At 33.2% G+C, this 17,033-nt stretch overlaps 1 protein-coding gene across 1 annotated transcript; it reads right to left on the reverse strand.

The window, feature by feature from the left end:
* Positions 1-305: 305 nt before the first annotated feature.
* On the reverse strand, positions 306-15,234 carry LOC128990617 (aquaporin-11-like). The gene is made up of 6 exons (XM_054413088.1): positions 15,030-15,234; positions 11,190-11,384; positions 10,278-10,470; positions 3,036-3,117; positions 1,838-1,976; positions 306-1,264 (listed from the first exon to the last, which is right to left on the reverse strand). The coding sequence occupies exons 1-6, from the start codon at positions 15,052-15,054 to the stop codon at positions 1,068-1,070; spliced, it is 831 nt and encodes a 276-aa protein (XP_054269063.1). The 5' UTR covers positions 15,055-15,234; the 3' UTR covers positions 306-1,067.
* Between the last annotated feature and the right edge of the window lie 1,799 nt (positions 15,235-17,033).

The following is a 17,033-nucleotide window of genomic DNA, read 5'->3' on the forward strand; positions in this document are numbered from 1 at the left end:
TCGACCAGTGGGTCAAACTTACTGCCTCTTATGTGCTTCTTCTTAAGAACTTTTCCTGGAATAGTCAGCCAAGTAGGGATAGTTTCTCCTAAGTACTGTACAAAATGTCAGCTGACATTCTTAATGTTTTAGTCAGATTTGTTTATTTATTCTGTTTAATTCTTGTATTCAGTTTTGCTTAATAAAACCTAAGTCTTATTCTCTGAAGGTTTATTACAATTTATTAAGCAAAACTGAATACAAGAATTAAACAGAATAAATAAACAAATCTGACTAAAACATTAAGAATGTCAGCTGACATTTTGTACAGTACTTAGAATATCACCACAAAGTTTTACTTGATGTTTTATTGTCATTTAATTTTTGTATTCAGTGTTTTCTTGTGAGTAGATTCAAGATTGTCTAATAAGGAGGCAAATGTTAACGTTTAAACAACATTAAATTAATCAGTTTTAATCTCACATGTTGAAGAGTAGGAAGGAGGAATATTAGGACAATGTGTACAACACAGTAACCAATCAAAAAAGTTTTATAAAGATTAATTTTGTGAAAACAGTATAAGGTACTTGTAATAACTTGTACTTGTACACCTTAACAGTAAGTAATTTTAACTATGAATATTAATAATTAATACTTACTTAAGAAATGTAAAATATTGTTTACGGAAGGACTAGATGTTTAAGCAGATGGTATTTTTTATCTGACTAAGTTAAAATAATTGAATCATTGTTAAAAGTTTGTAATTTCACTTCTATCTTTGACTCTTATATTTACAAGAATCTTAAATAGCCTACTAAATAAATTATTAAAAGAGCACTCTTATTTCATTTGTGATTGTAGTACTACTGAAGTATGTACAGTATGTATAAAATATAAGTAGGTTAACTCAAATATGTAAAAAGTTAAAATTCTGTAACATAAATTATTCAGTAGCATACAAATGTTAAAACAATCCAACAGATGATTGAGCTTATTGTTTAACAAGTCAAGTAATCACATTAACCTTGGTAGAAAGCATGTTGGGAGAGATAAGAAAATGTAAGTATAAAAAATGGAATTTTTGAGTCTCAGTCGGTTTTAACTTTAAATTTGTTTATAATAGACTGTATCCTAGAGTTGTGGTAGAGGAAGACGGATAAGATTGCTCCAGTGCAAGCTCCAATCCAGTAGACAAACACGTGCTCGGAGTGAGTGTGGCCTTTGCAGCCGAACTTGAGAGCACTCGCCAGCACAGGGTTGAAGTAGCCTCCAGAGTAGTTAAATGCTTCAAAGGAAAAAGCAAATGTTAAAGAGCAGTGGAAATGTATAACCAAAGAATAATTTTAAAAAGTAAAGAGATAAAATGTGGGAATAAAAGTGGTGAAGCTCAGGCCTCCTCCAACATTTCAGAATATTTAATATAAAAGTTATCTTGTCAATAACCAGTTCATGTCATATTCCTTAAAAACTGTAAAGCTTTAAAAACGTTGTCTAGAAAATAAGTAAAACATTTCTTCTTTTGTATCTATGAAGTACAAGAAAAAAAATGTACCTTGTAGAAGGTCCCCTGACCAAAAATGTACCTTGTAGAAGGCCCTCTGACCAAAAATGTACCTTGTGGAAGGCCCTCTGACCAAAAATGAACCTTGTAGAAGGCCCCCTGACCAAAAATGTACCTTGTAGAAGGCCCCCTGACCAAAAATTCCTGTTTTTCTCCTTTAAATTGTATTTTCTCAATGCTACTAGGTGTACAAATATCTGAGGTTGAGAAAAAAGAGAATTAAAAACTAATTGACTTTCAAGCCATGCAATGTTTTAATGTATTCATAAAGTTAATTAACCCTAATTAATGACTTACCAGCAACAACCAACGAGGTTCCTACAAATGAGTCGTAAGCGGCAGCGTACTTTGGCCCCACTTCTCCAATAGCTCTAGAGGCTAGTCTACACAGGCATGTTGCAATACCCTCAATTATTGCGCCTGCTATCGGTGATACCTGAAACATTATTACAATTTATCATTTGCGGTTGCTTATACTGAAGTGGCATAAACAGCTCCTGCAGCTTTTCTGTGTTACTCCCATACTAAGCTAATGAATACAATCAATAACTGCCAACTGGACTACAAATATTCAAACCACCATAACTTTGCACCCAAAGTTGGTAAGATAACGTTAATTAGGTACTTTTGTTGAGTTAAGAACAAGAACTATTTCAATTAGGCCTACAGCATTCCAAACTTGTTTGTTCATTATTCAATTCTACTTTTCAACCAATTGAGCTCGATCTTTTTCAAAGAAACTTGTCATACGAACTATGTGAAGTGCAACAAATGCTAAGATTATCAATTGCATATTAACAAACTGTAATGTCAACTTTATCCTTTCGTGATTATAGAAACCACTTTATTTTAAACCTTACAACTAATTTCTTAAGTTTAAAATTACCATCTTATTATGCTACCACCGTTTCCTGTTGTGGAGTACTTGTTAAGATACAGTAGAGTCCCGCAAACTCGGCGTAATGTGGACTGGAAGGGTGCCGAGTTTGTGAAATGCCGGGTTATCGGGAACTAGAGTTAAAAATAAGAACGATAACATTTTTTAGCTTTTTAACCGCCTTTTTTAATTAGATTTATATTATAAGTCAGTATTAAGTCATAGGATATAGTACAACAAATCCTTAGTACGAGTTACAAATGATCATACTAGAGCTGACTAGTGTCCATGTTTAACTCGGACAAAAAAAAATTACTAATTTTCTGAGCCAGGTGATGGCCCAGTTATCCAGACTGCCGGGTTATCGAGTGCCGAGTTTACGGGACTCTACTGTACTAGTTTTTAAATGTATTCAAATTAAAGCACATTGAAAAGCAATTTGCTATTTCATCTCTCGCTTTAAACATGAATATTGGCTGTGGCACTTCAGTAGGCCCCCATTGATAAAAATCAAGGTGGAAGGAAAAGTGCTAAACTCTTTATGACACTAACATCAGTTGGTATATCTCACTACTTATAAACAAACAAGTTAGTAGTAAACAGACTTAGTAGGTTTACCTGAAGATCAGCTGAACATCTTTCAAAAGCCCTTCCTTTATGTGTTGATGAAACCTCCAACTGCCACAGAAACTGGATATATCTGTAGAAAATTGTTTTGATTACATACAAGTTTTACCTACAATAAAATATCATTAGTGTTAAACACTAGCTCCTTCGTGATGTTCGATGATATAGCTAATATTCTGTTGTATAAGGAATCCAGGAGTAGTAGTTATTATATGGCAAAAGTAGCGTCTTTGACTATTAAAACAACTTCAGTATAAATCCATCACTATTTAGAGTAAAAACCCATACAGTGATTCAGAGCGGAGCGGGCAAAGCAATCCAGAGCAAGCTGTAGCGGCGCGTCTGTGAGCGACTGACGTCGCACACATGCAGCGACTAGCGAGAGCGATACGAACGGGAGCTCGATCATTTCCAAGATATCACATAGTAAGTTCACACGCAATTTGCAGCACAGCTAAAAGCACATGGCTAAAAACATTAATTTTGCGTGCTTCAAACCGATCGGAGTGGTTGCATATATGGAGTGAGTGGAGGAAGGGATGTACATGGTGAATATCACCATTTGTTTCCAGTTCTTAAGAAGCATTAATCACGATTCATGCAATCTACCTTGACCTTTGAATACATTCTTTCAAAAAAAGAAGGTTTGAAGGTTCGAGAAGGTTCCAAAACGCTCTGGGTTCCGGTAGAATGGGCATACAGAGCGGCCTACTGGCGAAAGTGCAACTAAAAATGTCCACAAGATCGTTGCCCGCCCCGCTCCCAAACGCTAGATAAACAAACGAGATTGTTCCAAAGTTAACTGCTCCGCTCCGCTACGATCGCAACAGCGGTTTGTGTGCACGTTACTACTTGATTGTATAGGTTTGATATTGTTACTCTAAATCGCGCCGCTCCGCTCCACTCCCAGTCACTGTATGTGTGTTTCTACCCTTAGAATAATACATCAATTGGCAAGGACATTGCTTTGGTTATATTTTTCACAAGGACTAATGACAAAATGAACATATAAATTGATTATAACAACTATTTAAAGTATGCTAGTGTGCTTGTGTTAGCAAATTTCCCATATAGGAAATAAGCTATTTTAATAACAGAATGCTCTAGTTTAGCTGCATTTCTTTTGGCATCCATTTATTACAACAGTCCTTCAATGTTCAACTATATTATTAAGTACTTGAAGCATTTTACAATATATTGTTTTCCTCGTGGAATTTTACTCGCCTTGAAACTGAAGAAGTCCTTAAGTAATAACATGCAATTAAATTAAATTAAAGTACATTTATCAACTTTAAAACTTTTTGTTTGCTATCCGAGGTTCAGGAACTTATTTTACATTTACTTCTTTATTGCCTTTGCTTTTGGGTTGTAAGTCAGTATATCACCCGCTACCCGCTTGTGTGGAATCTTCAGGAAGGCTTCTTGTGCTACCTTCTTGTTATCATTTACAAAGCTAGCTCAAATACCCCCCTAAACAAAAAGAAGACTATACCAGCTCTACAATTTTCAAATTAATCTACCACATTGAAACTGGCCAAACTAAACGAAACTGGCAACATCTACAGAGATGAAAGCATCCTCCTGACCACAACCCTGGAAAATCTTTACTCTCAGCCATCGCACATTCCAAATTCCATCACCCTTAGTCCAAGAAATGAAATGGAGGAAGAATGAAACTTTGGAAGATCTCCGTGAATGGTTTACAGCTAATGGCCTGGCACTAAACAGTGATAAAACAAATTTCTTATTTTTTAACAAATCGAATATGACAGATATTTCAAAACAAAAATTTCTCGGAGTGATCATTGACCAAAAATTAAATTGGAAGGATCATATTGATTATTTGTTAAAAAAATTAAGATCATTCTTTTTTGCTTTTTCAGTTCTTTCTCAGTGTGCATCAAAAAATGTTACCAGAATAGTTTATTTTTCTTATGTAGAATCCATTTTGAGGTATGGCATTACCTTATGGGGAAATTCAACAAATAGTAAAAAGATATTCTCAATGCAAAAAAGATTCATTAGAAATATGGCAAACGCTAAATTTAGAGCTTCCTGTAAAAAACATTTCAAAAATCAGTCCATATTAACTTTTCCCAGTCTGTTTATTTATGAAAGCCTTAATTATGTCCATGAAAATAAGAAAGATTATGAAAAGTTCTTATTAAAAATTAATACAACACTAGAAACAAGAACCTTTACAGTTACCCAATCCATCGGACAACAAAATTTGAAAAATGTCCTTTTTATACAGGTTTAAAGCTGTACAACCATTTTCCGAATAAATTTAAACAATTGGCAGTAAATGTTTTTAAAGTTAAAATCAAAGAAATTCTACTGGATAAGGTTTATTATTCCATCCCAGAATTTTTAGGAGACACCTCCTTGGGTTAGTCATTGTACATTTTTGTTGTTATTGTAATTTTCTTGTTTTGTATATAAATGTTTTTTTTCACCATTGTATTTGTTAAAAATATTTATGTAATTGACGAGACACCAGTTACTGCTATAAGCACCAAATGTAACGTTAAACAATTTGTGTCAATAAATCGATTTGATTTTTGATTTGATTTGATGACCTCGCCAAAATGACTTGGTTGTGTGTCAAAATTTTCAATTCAAAATTGTTAGAACAATTTAATCTTTTAGATGATAATCAGCATGGATTTCGGGATGGAAGATCAGTTGTTAGTGCTGCTGTATCTTTTATTGAAACTGTAATTGAGTCGGTTGATAAGGGAAAATGTACAACTCGTATTTTTATGGACCTATATATGGCATTTGACAGTGTTAGACATTCTATTCTACTTGAACAACTTCAAAGACTAGGAGTAGCGAAACAATCTCTTAATTTGGTTTACGTCATATCTCACTGAAAGATCTCAATACGTAGAAATCACCCACTTGACAAATTACAATAGAATTATTAAATCATGCTCAACTTATAAGCCAATAGTTTTTGGAGTGCCACAAGGCTCAATATTAGGGCCCCTGATTTTTGTGCTATCTATGTGGAATGAAAGATTCTTTAATATATAATAAAAATTCAATACTATGTCTGTATGCTGATGACTTGAATTTGATCATATCATTCAACTCAATTGAGCAAACAGAAATGTTCGCTTATGAAGAATTGGAAAGTATCGGGAATTATCTTAATAACCACAACTTGATGATGAATTTACAAAAAACTAAATTTATAATTTTTTAGACAAATCAAAATAGACAGGAGCCAATAACAATAAGCTATAACTTACAAAATATTGATGAATAAATTAGTACCGGTACCAATTTTTGGGTTTAACACTAGATCAGCACTTGAATTGGGATAAACATGTCCACAAAATTTTAAATAAAATTAATTTCGGAATTCTTGCTTTATCAAGTAGGTATGTATTTTTACTGTGATTTCAAAACTTAAAAAAGTATATATTTTGCACATGTGCATTCACATATCTCGTTTGGCATAGCACTCTATGGCTAAAAAAAAGTAATCTAGATAGCATTTTAAAGGAGCGAAAAAGAGCAATTAGAATCATGCTTAAGCTACAGCGTGATGAGTCAGCTAAAGAACATTTTAAGGATCTAAAAATCTTTACTGTATAATTTAAGAAATAAGAACGAAAATGTACAACCGCAGAGGACTAAAGTTTTTGAAAAGAAACCATTATATGCAGGTAATAGATTTTTAAAATTTATTCCAAATAATATTAAACAAGAATTATAGATCCAAACAAATTTTAAAAAATATTGAAAGAGTTTTTAATGAATTTGGCAATTTATTCTTTTGAAGATTTTTCTACCTCCCTCAGTTGCTATGATAGTTGAAATTATCATACTAGATTTATAATATATATTGTTTTTATAACCATTCCTCATGTTTTGCTGTTTTTATCCTTTTGAATTATTTTGACACTATTATTTATTGTAATTATTTTGACACTATTTACTGTCCAATGTACATAAAAATGAATAAAGATATTTGAATTGAATTGAATTGAATTAAGGCCATACCCAGAATGCTAACCACATAGTGGGAGGGGTAGGGCCTCAGCGCCATGGAGATACTCGTTAACCAGTCAATTCCCTGCCTTCCTTGTGACTAGTCGGAAAAAGTTTGTATCGTGCAAATTAAATTCATTTCGCGGTGTTGGTCGGACAAATCTTTTATTTTCTTTAAATCGTTTAGCCTATATCCCGAAAGGATATATTTGCAACGCGAGTGGAAATAAAATCAGTTTTTGCAAAACAAGTGTTAAAAGTTTGCTTTACAGACCAGCACGAACCGCCATTGAAAAAATTTCACGTTCGTCATTCAAAATCAAATCGATCGCGTTTTTTCGAAAACCCGCCTAGTTACAGTTCCCTTTCCCCATCCCAGTGTATATGTCTGTGTCTTTGTAGGACGTCCAAAATTTTAAAGTAGTTTATGTTATTTATTGTTAAATATTAGGTTTCAGTGAGTCGCACATGTGTAAAATTTTCTTGTTATAGTTTGTCATTTCCTGTTATATTAGCACATGTTCTCAGGTTCTAGCTTTCATCAGTATTTTTAATATCAATTTCTTATAAATCAATCTGCATTGTTTAGTATACTGTGATTCTCTAATTATGTAGGATTAATGAAATTGTATAGGATTTTGTACTTATATTGAATGTAATTTGTAAATTATTCTAATTACACCAATTCACGACAAAGTCATTGTTCAATGTTGTTGAGATATTAAATTAGAGGTTATTTAAGAGTGCCACAGTCATTACTATATTTGGGGGAAATTAAATAATATCAAAAGTGGGAGCAGGTAGCTGGTTCGACTAGATACGGAGGTGTTAATGGAGGTCGTGAGAGTTTGTGAATAGATGAACCGCCAAAGTACCTTCTTAGCCATAAAATAATAAGCAATATTCTAGTACATACTACTGCGATTAAACAGAACATTGTTTAATCAATTGGACTACGAGACTCGACCTTCGTTTTTTAATTCGTTGGCCAACGAACAGGATTTGCTTGGTACTGGTCATCTCAAATGTTAAAGTAAATATCACACCTCTTTTGACATGTTCGGAATCAGTGTGTACCGCACCATAACTTCCCTTTTGATAAGTCCATTTGTCATCTTTAAAAAGGAAAAAGGTTTTAATTGATTGTTGCACTCTTAAGTCAGAATTCAGTCATCATTTAACCTTGTAAGACAAAAGACAATCACAAAAATATTTGATAAGTAGTTGCCAAAACAAAATTAAAGTGTATAATTTATATAAATACTGTTCAATAAATCAGATTGTTACTCACTTTTTAGTTCTCAATAACCTTGGCAATTCGTTATTAGCAATAATAGTTATTCAATAGAAGTTTGGTATAATTCAGTAAATAACAGGCCACTACAAAAGATTCACATTTTAAGTGCAACACTAAACACTAGTGTGGTAGTGAGCAGATTAAATTCAGTGTAACTTTAAGATTATTTATTAAGCTTCATATTATTTTGGAAGAACTTCAAACAGTATCAGGGACGTCCCATAAGGATCTCTGGGAAGTATTTTTATTTTATAGGGCCCACGAAATATTTTATAACATCAAGTTTCCACTGCCAAAAGCTCTGTCTGATATTATACTTTCCAAGTTCTTCCAACCCAGGGGCAACCAACATTTGTAAAGATTAAATTGTTAGAGAAATATTGAGGTGATAACAAGGGGAGTGAAAAATATATTTAAATATATAAAAATAGAAGAAAAAGGTTCTTTTTTCTTTACAACATATATAAATTAAAAAGTACCCATGAACTTTTGAGAACACTAAAAGTCACACCCCCATAAACCATATACTTAAAATGTTCGTCATGATGAGAAACCTTGCGCAAAACTATCCATTATATCATAAATTGCCCTACCTCAGCTGTACTTATTTGTTTGTTATTCTTTCAATTTATTACCTTATTAAAATCAGGTGTGATTATTTGTTTGTATTACTGTATTCGGTTTTGTTTATTTCAGTTTAACTTATTGAATCAATCGTTTTAGTAATACCAATACTTATGAAGTCAAAAGGGATAAAGCGCGTGAGTAACAGCTAGTTATTACTAAATACATTTTAAGACAGGACATTATACAATATTAGGCTAAAAGAAAAATTACGAAGCACCTGTGCATTTATCTATAAGCTCTGTCGTTAAAAAGTAATAAACATGATTTGATTTGATTTATAATTCGCTCAACCCGACTGGGATACTGGTAAATTGTGTAAATGTTTGTAAATATCCCTTGAAAATGCCACACAATAGGGTGATACAGAAACATCTAGCTCAAAGAGCTAAAGAGCTAGCTCAATCTAGAATAAAGACAACCCAAATATAGGTAATTTAAAATAACTTTAAAACAAAACTATTGTGGAATAGTAAAAACATATTTATGTGGTTAGAATTTTGTAATAACTAAACATTTACTACAATAATTATTTTAATATTTTCAACCACTGTAAATGTATTTAACCAATCTGCCATCAGTCACATTTACTTATTTATGTGTTTATATTAACAGTAACGAGAGGTCGTCCAGTGGTCGAAACTCGACCAAAAATATGTAATGTACTCACTTAACTATTTTCACCCCACACTGTAAATAAAACATGTGATTGGAGTTTCCTCCATTTGTTTTGATTTTCTGTTTATATTTCGTTGTTATTTCGTAACCAGCATAGCAACGCATAAGATCCATGTTATTTTTTTACAACTTTTAAACTTATTTTTTGTGCTTATCTTTGAGCCTATTTAAATTTATAAAGGGATTCTGCACACCTACAGGAAAATAGCTTTCCAACGGTATGCGTAGATTTTCCCTACGATGCACACGAGCTGAGAAAAAAGGTTTTAAAGAAACATGCTTGCCTATTAATATATAGATAGATATTTACCAATTGTTGAGTTTGTTCATATGGATTTTGTATCCCTAATTCAATGCTTTAAAAAAATACCTTGTACAAATAACTTAGTTCTTGGTAAAAATAAAACATATCCTTAACAAAATTGGAAATTGATTTTGTTTTTGAAATATGAGTTAATTTATTATATAGAACAAAAAAACTTGCTTGTTTGAACACATTGATGAAAAGAAAAGTAAAAGTAAAAACAACCTTAGTGTAGAAGGAATGAAAAAAATCTATATGTATTTTAGTGTGAAAAATGTCTAGTGCTTAAAACATAAGTGAGTTGAGAGCATATCCTACAATACGATACTTGAAGATGAGGAGTCCACCGGCCATCTCAGCGAATATCTTTGCTCCTGCAATAAGGACGTTTATGTTGCCTTCCACCACCTCCTCCAGATGGGTATAAGGACAGGCCGTGGCATCTCCCCAGTTCATAGACCACCAGATGGTCAACAGGAACAAGAAGATGGCGTACATTCCGACGCCAAAGTTGTCTGCCACTGAAATTGAACGATGCCGTGTATTAGATCATATAGTTACGATGCGAACATGTCACTGTGCATATTTTAAGGCAATAATGAATGTTAAGGCAACATAAAACAAAAAGGTAATTTATTAAAACTGTTCTTGAAACTGGGTTATGTTACAAGTTAAATAAATTAATGAGATGATAGCTTAGTTACTTTGTTGTCTGCTGTTTCTATCGACAGGACCATTTATAGTCCCAATGTTTAGGAAATGGGTACAGTTTAAAAACTTTTAGACACACTGAAGTAACCAATAGGGACTGGGAATACTTTGATGGTCTTCTACTCTGCCCTCTACTAAAATGAAAACATGATATTTATCCTAATTCAGTGTTGATTGTTTGGTTGGTTAATTGAGATAAACTTTTAGTGGGTTATTTTTCATATCTAATTGTGAAAAAATCTCAATAATATTTGTTAAAACTGTGGGGAAGGGATTGCAGCAGCACGGGCCCTCCAACTGAGATTTACACATTTCACATTACAAGTGGAATAAAAATGTAAACAAATTTGTCACTAGAGTAACTCAGGCCAGCTGTGATACACCAGTTGTCCTGTCTGTCTCTGTTTTACTGTTGCACCTTTTCTTGTTCCAGGGTAACAATACCCTAAACCTTACTGAGGGTGCCTAATTGCTGCAGATCAAATAATGAATAACAATGAACATGTATCCTCAACTTAATGACACCAACCAATGATGAGTTCGTAGCAGCAAGCACATAGTTCTCCGGCAGCTATCAACTCTAGCAGAAGGACTTTAGTGAGAGTTGACTCTGGAAACACTCTGTCCAGGAGTTTACGCAACCAGAACGCGATGAGAGATGTGAGGACGATGAACCCTGTAGAGACAGCCAGGTGGTACGCTCCGGGGCCTTCTCTGCGGCTGGCTACAACACAGGAGCAAATATTTTATATACAAACTTGTTGTTTGTTTGTTATTTCTGTTTTTCACTCTTAGTAACTACTGTATTTCCACAATATATCCGTGGGTTTCGTGTGTTGTCTATGCTAATGTCTGAATCATCCATTCCCTAGGTTATCAGACCTTCCATCCTCTCTGATGACGATCGAGTATCGTGAAATCTCGTTCCATTTCTGACAAATGGTTGTAAGGTTTCAGTATTCAAATGGCTGTTTTCCATTTGTATGACTGTACACCATAGCAGGTTTGTCATCAACTTCTTTTTCCTACAGTCACCCGACAAAGTTGGCTTCCTTGTACTGTTTATAGTACAGAAAGCTGCTAATTGCTGCATATTTATACCTTGTCGTACGGTTTATACTTTGTCGTACGGTTTATACATCAGGATTCCAACGAAACAACACAAAACAGCGTGGTTCTATTATGCACGTAATCCGTGTACGCTTGGAAATAGGTTGGCAACACTTGAAGCAAAAGAGTAACAAAAAGAGTAGCAAAAGACAAAAGAGCAGTATCAAGGTTGGCTGCCTTGATACTATGAGCAGCTGATTGACTATTATAACTACGATTTAACCTGTCATTTTGTGTTTATAGTTGCGGTATTTGATTTCTAAACTTTCTGGACTTTTCTTTTAAACGTTTTTAAAACATTCCTACGATCTTAATAAACAAGAAAATACCTTTAAAGCATTTTTTTAGGCGCGGAAACCACTTCAAATTACAAAAACATACGGAACTATATTCTCAAGTCGCGGAGCACGTTTCTTGCCGAGGAAAAATAGCGGAGTGATACGGACCAGGGACTACTTTCTCTAGGGCACCTTTTTGTGTTGCCAGCTGAACCTAAAAACGTGTTGTATAGTGTTTGAAAGACTAATTATTTATATGCTATGTAGTGGCTGTATGAAAAATATAATGTGTAACACGAGTGCAAAAGGCCTTTGCTGCACTCGAGTTCATTCTGCACAAGTCGCTCTCGTGTGCAGCAAAGTGCCACTTTGCCCACTAGTTTCACAAATAACTATTGTTGACCTTGACTGTTTTCAGAAGATAGCTATGCACTTGATTGTACTTTCCGATTCTTTTAGCACAAAAAATACTTCACAGTTTGTCAATTTCACATTTGCATATGTCCAAAACATGCTACCCTAAAAGCAACCCCTTTTGTGCAACCCCTCTTGTCTTAATTGCTTCATAAATTGAGACCTGTGTCTGAGTATACTTTACAATTTATGCTTACAGTAGTTGTGTTTTACTATTTTGGTGAACCTTTTTTATAGAAAAAGTAGCCACTAGTGGTTTCTAGAGAAGACGAACTAATAGCTTTGAATGTGGGGTTGTACATCAGCTCCTGCAATAGAGTGCAGTTTTACCTTGTAGAAATAAAACACAGATTCAGGAACTCGATTGCCACAGGTAGATCAACTAAAACGGTAACTCAGATAGTATGAATTTTGGATAGTCAGGACTATACTGTAATAAAAATTAAATTTTCTTTAAGAATAATGATGTAATCTTTAAGAAAATATAATAATTTATTTAAGGTATACCAATTAAGTAATACTAATTGAATATTCCCAAAACCTCATGAAATCTACATGCCAGTATTTGTAGCACATTTTATGGATTTCAAACTAATTAAAGGTTATAATGGTAGCAGGGTTTGCTTTGTTTTTTATGTATTTTAACGCCATCGGAACTTAATATCACTTGTTGAAGGAAATGGTCCAAAATCTAAAAAAAAAAATTAAAGTGGATACTCCAATGAGAATTGTGACGGGAAATAACACACAGCATCATTAATATTTCACATCTTTCAATATTTGTCTTAAGAATAGAATATTTTGACATGGAATTTACTGAAAATGAAACTATTTGTTGAAAATTGTCTATACTTTGATCTTTATAATAAAAATGAAATTTAAAAAACACTGTATCAAATTTTTCTCCATGTTCGAATCAATATTATGAATACTTGGGAGTGACAATTTGGTATGATGTTTGCACTCTTCATTTTCACCATCAAACATTTGAAAGTGAACGATTTTAGGTGAATGACCATAAAGTATAGGTTAACATAACCTTTTTTTATTATGAAAGGAGAGGGGGAGTGGAGTACATGACATTAATGCTACAGTATTTAGAATTTTTAAAGTAAAAGAACTCTATGAATAATGCATTGCACGATGTCCAAAATATAATTTTTGAGCTGTTTAACGACGTCCAGTATAAATATTTCTACTTTGGACGTCGTGGGATTGGCCGTCATGAAACAGCCCACTTTACACTTTTAAAAAAGTAGCAGTTGCAACACGTCCAAAGCCTCTGCCAGTTGCACGATGTCCAATAGCTCAGCGCAGTCCCACGACGTTCAGAGCGCCTGCATAGTGCATACTATTAGTAGGTACTGTTTTACTGTCTTTAGTGCATACCCAACCTAACTTAAAATTGATCTAACCTTGCTCCGTATGCAGAAGTTCTGGACGTCGTGCAACAGCACTGAGATATTGGACGTCGTGCAACTGGCAGTGGCTTTGGACGTGGTGCTACTGCTAAGTTTTCAAGATTATAAAGTACGCTGTTGCACGACAACCAATCTCATGACGTCCAGAGCAGTTACTGTACTTTTGGTCGTGGTGCAACAATCTAATATTTTATATTGGACGTCGTGAAAAGGCTAAAAAATTATATTTTGGACGTCACGACACTGACATATTTCATTGGACGTCGTGCAACACTCACTGTATAAATACTTCTTGTTCACTAGGCAAATGGTTTTAAAAGAGGCGTTAAAATACACTAATAGATTTCTTTAGGATTCCCTGCTGACCAATAATGATAATTTAAAGTGTTAAAAATTACTACGTAGCTCAAAATGAACATAATTTATTATACATTATTCGATGTTGTAAAATGTTTTCCTCTCCTAAGTAATCTGTTTAAAACATATATATATAAATCAAAGTCAGGAGAATTGAGTTTATTTTTACCAAATGCTTGTTTGTATAAAGACGGATAAATCAAACTAAGTAGTAAAATTGTTTGCAAACATTTCTTTACAATTCTGCAAGCAGCAAATTGCTTAAAGAAGCATGCTCATATTCAACTCAATCAATAATGTTACTAAAAGACATCAGCTGAGTCTTAAATTGTTTCAACAATGTACAGTCTGAAAAAAAAACTGTTTTAAAAGTTTCAGGTATTCATTCCAACCTTTATATACTTTAAACATATGTTTGAAACTTGTTATGATTATGTAATGAAGGAGTTCTACATTCAACATTCAATTAAAATAAATATTCAAGGATTGAATCACCTACTTTTTTAAATTTTGGATTTTTTACAAATCCACGCTGGCGCTAATGTAAAAAAATTACTGAAAAAAGTACCTACTTGCTTGTCTACAGGAAATAATATTGGGATAATATTTTAAGAAACTATATAAAAACAATATTTTTGAAACTAATTTCAAACATATTTAAACAAAAAATAGGTAAGTAAAATATTTTGTATCACTGCCAGCAGCAGTACTTGAAAATGAAATATGAACAGCATTAAAACGTTTATGATAATCACTCTTAAAATAACTTTAAATCCAACCCACACCTACCTTTCTTAGAATTCAACTGAAACATGCTTAAAAATTTAGAACTCTGGTTCTTAAATAACTATTGAAAACCTAAACACTTGAAATCAAATCACAACACCTATTAGCTCAGTATAACAGCACCAGGAAACAAATCTTGGAACGCTTTAACAGGTTCTCATTTTGTCAAATGAGCAAAGGAAGACCGAGGCACTGCCGCTAAGTTTGTAACTCGTAACTCGCTCAGTAGCAGCAGCAGCTTGGCAGGGGTCCGAGTGCTAATAATAAACTCAGCATGAGACAAGCATTAATCACTTTGGTTCCCTACCTTGTCTGGCTCTCAGTGTTAACAATTACCAGACAGTAGTGATTTCAATTTTAGCGTGTAATAGCTTAAAATATTAAAATAATAAAATCACTCTGCTTTATGGTTTAAGTTTCATTAATGTTATCGGAGACTCTCTGTGTATAAAACAGAAGGTCCATAATAGCTTTTTGCAGTTTTAAAATTACATTTGGTTCAGAAAATTTGATTAAAGATAGTGAGCTTTTTCTATATTAATAAAACTTATGGCTTTAATTAGAGATATTTCCTGTTAGGAATTCCCTTTTCCATGTGGTTTCAGAAGGCTGCCTGTAAATGTATGGATACAAACAAACTTAACAAGCCTTTAAGTTCTATAGCAACGCTGGTGGCGCTGCCTACGGATTGACAGGCAAAGCTCTCTCAAACCGCTTAATGCTTTTTACCATGCGGTTGGCATTCTGGGTTATAGTAGTACGTTTTCTGTGACAGTGCCAAGATGATAATAATAATAAAGTAAAATCAATATAAATTGAAAGTAGTAACAACAAAATAAATAAACTAAGCAATAACAACAGTAAAACAAAAGATATACTTGTACAAGTACAAAACACACATAGTCAATAAAGGAAAAGGACCCAACACTTAGTTTACAATATTTATTACATTCTAATAATACTTTATAGAATAACAATGTGTGACCAGTAAGCCAATCATGAATCTTATTTTGAATGATTTTAAATCCAACAACTTAAATGATTCTGGAATTTTAAAACAAAAATGTATTTTTTGTTAACTTGTTGAGATTTGTGACTCTTTGCATACTTTTCTTTATTTTCTAGTCTTGGGATTGGTAAAACTAAGTTTATGGAATTTCTTGTTTGATAATTAATTATGAATCTTCTTATATACAGTATATTTAATACACAGTTGTAAGTCAGATTTCTCTAAGACTGGGCCGATCTACGAGATTTATGTGTCAAATTAAAGGGGATAATGCGTATATTTGCTAAATTTCCTTAGAGTTTACGTTTTTTCTAAGGGTTACATCCTACAGCCCTTCAAAGGTTGAGTGAACACAATTCTTATTGAAGAATATAAAATTCACTTATAATTATTATAAACTAGCAGAGTACCCGTCCTTCGTACGGGGTTGGCAAATAAGTATAAAATACTTATTGCAGTTATACCCGATCTTTGCGTTTGCGATGTGAGAAAACATGGTTTGAGAAAATTTGTTTCCTCAAATTTACGGTATGCAATAGTATTACACATCTACCATAGCCATAATGTTCTACTACTTCACCTACACAATAGAGAAAGATAGCCTAGATTATTAAAAAATCGCAAAATATCATAAATTATTCATGAAATTAAAACATAAACATAACTGTAAACATCCTACTTTGACAGTTCTCATTGTGTATCACAGTTTTTTGTTGCTGCTTAGTTCAAACTAGTGAACCTGTGCGGCTCAATGCCCCGCAAAATAGCATGTGAATTTAGAAAACAAATTCATCTATTTTGAGGGTCTTACAATGCTGTTTGAAGAATATAATTTTAAAAATAAACACAAAAAAAAACAATATTTTTATCACAAAAGCACTTCCACGAATACTACGATTTTAGTCTTAAAGTTACCTTCAGGAAGATTACCCTGGTCAGAATTTTCGTAATGAATATGCGTATCCTATTAAAAGATGTAGCCTTACTTAAAACAACAC

Source organism: Macrosteles quadrilineatus, unplaced genomic scaffold, assembly GCF_028750875.1.
Source record: "Macrosteles quadrilineatus isolate MER2022 unplaced genomic scaffold, UCM_ALF_1.0 Scaffold_3__2_contigs__length_128488019, whole genome shotgun sequence".
Classification (NCBI taxonomy): domain Eukaryota; kingdom Metazoa; phylum Arthropoda; class Insecta; order Hemiptera; family Cicadellidae; genus Macrosteles; species Macrosteles quadrilineatus.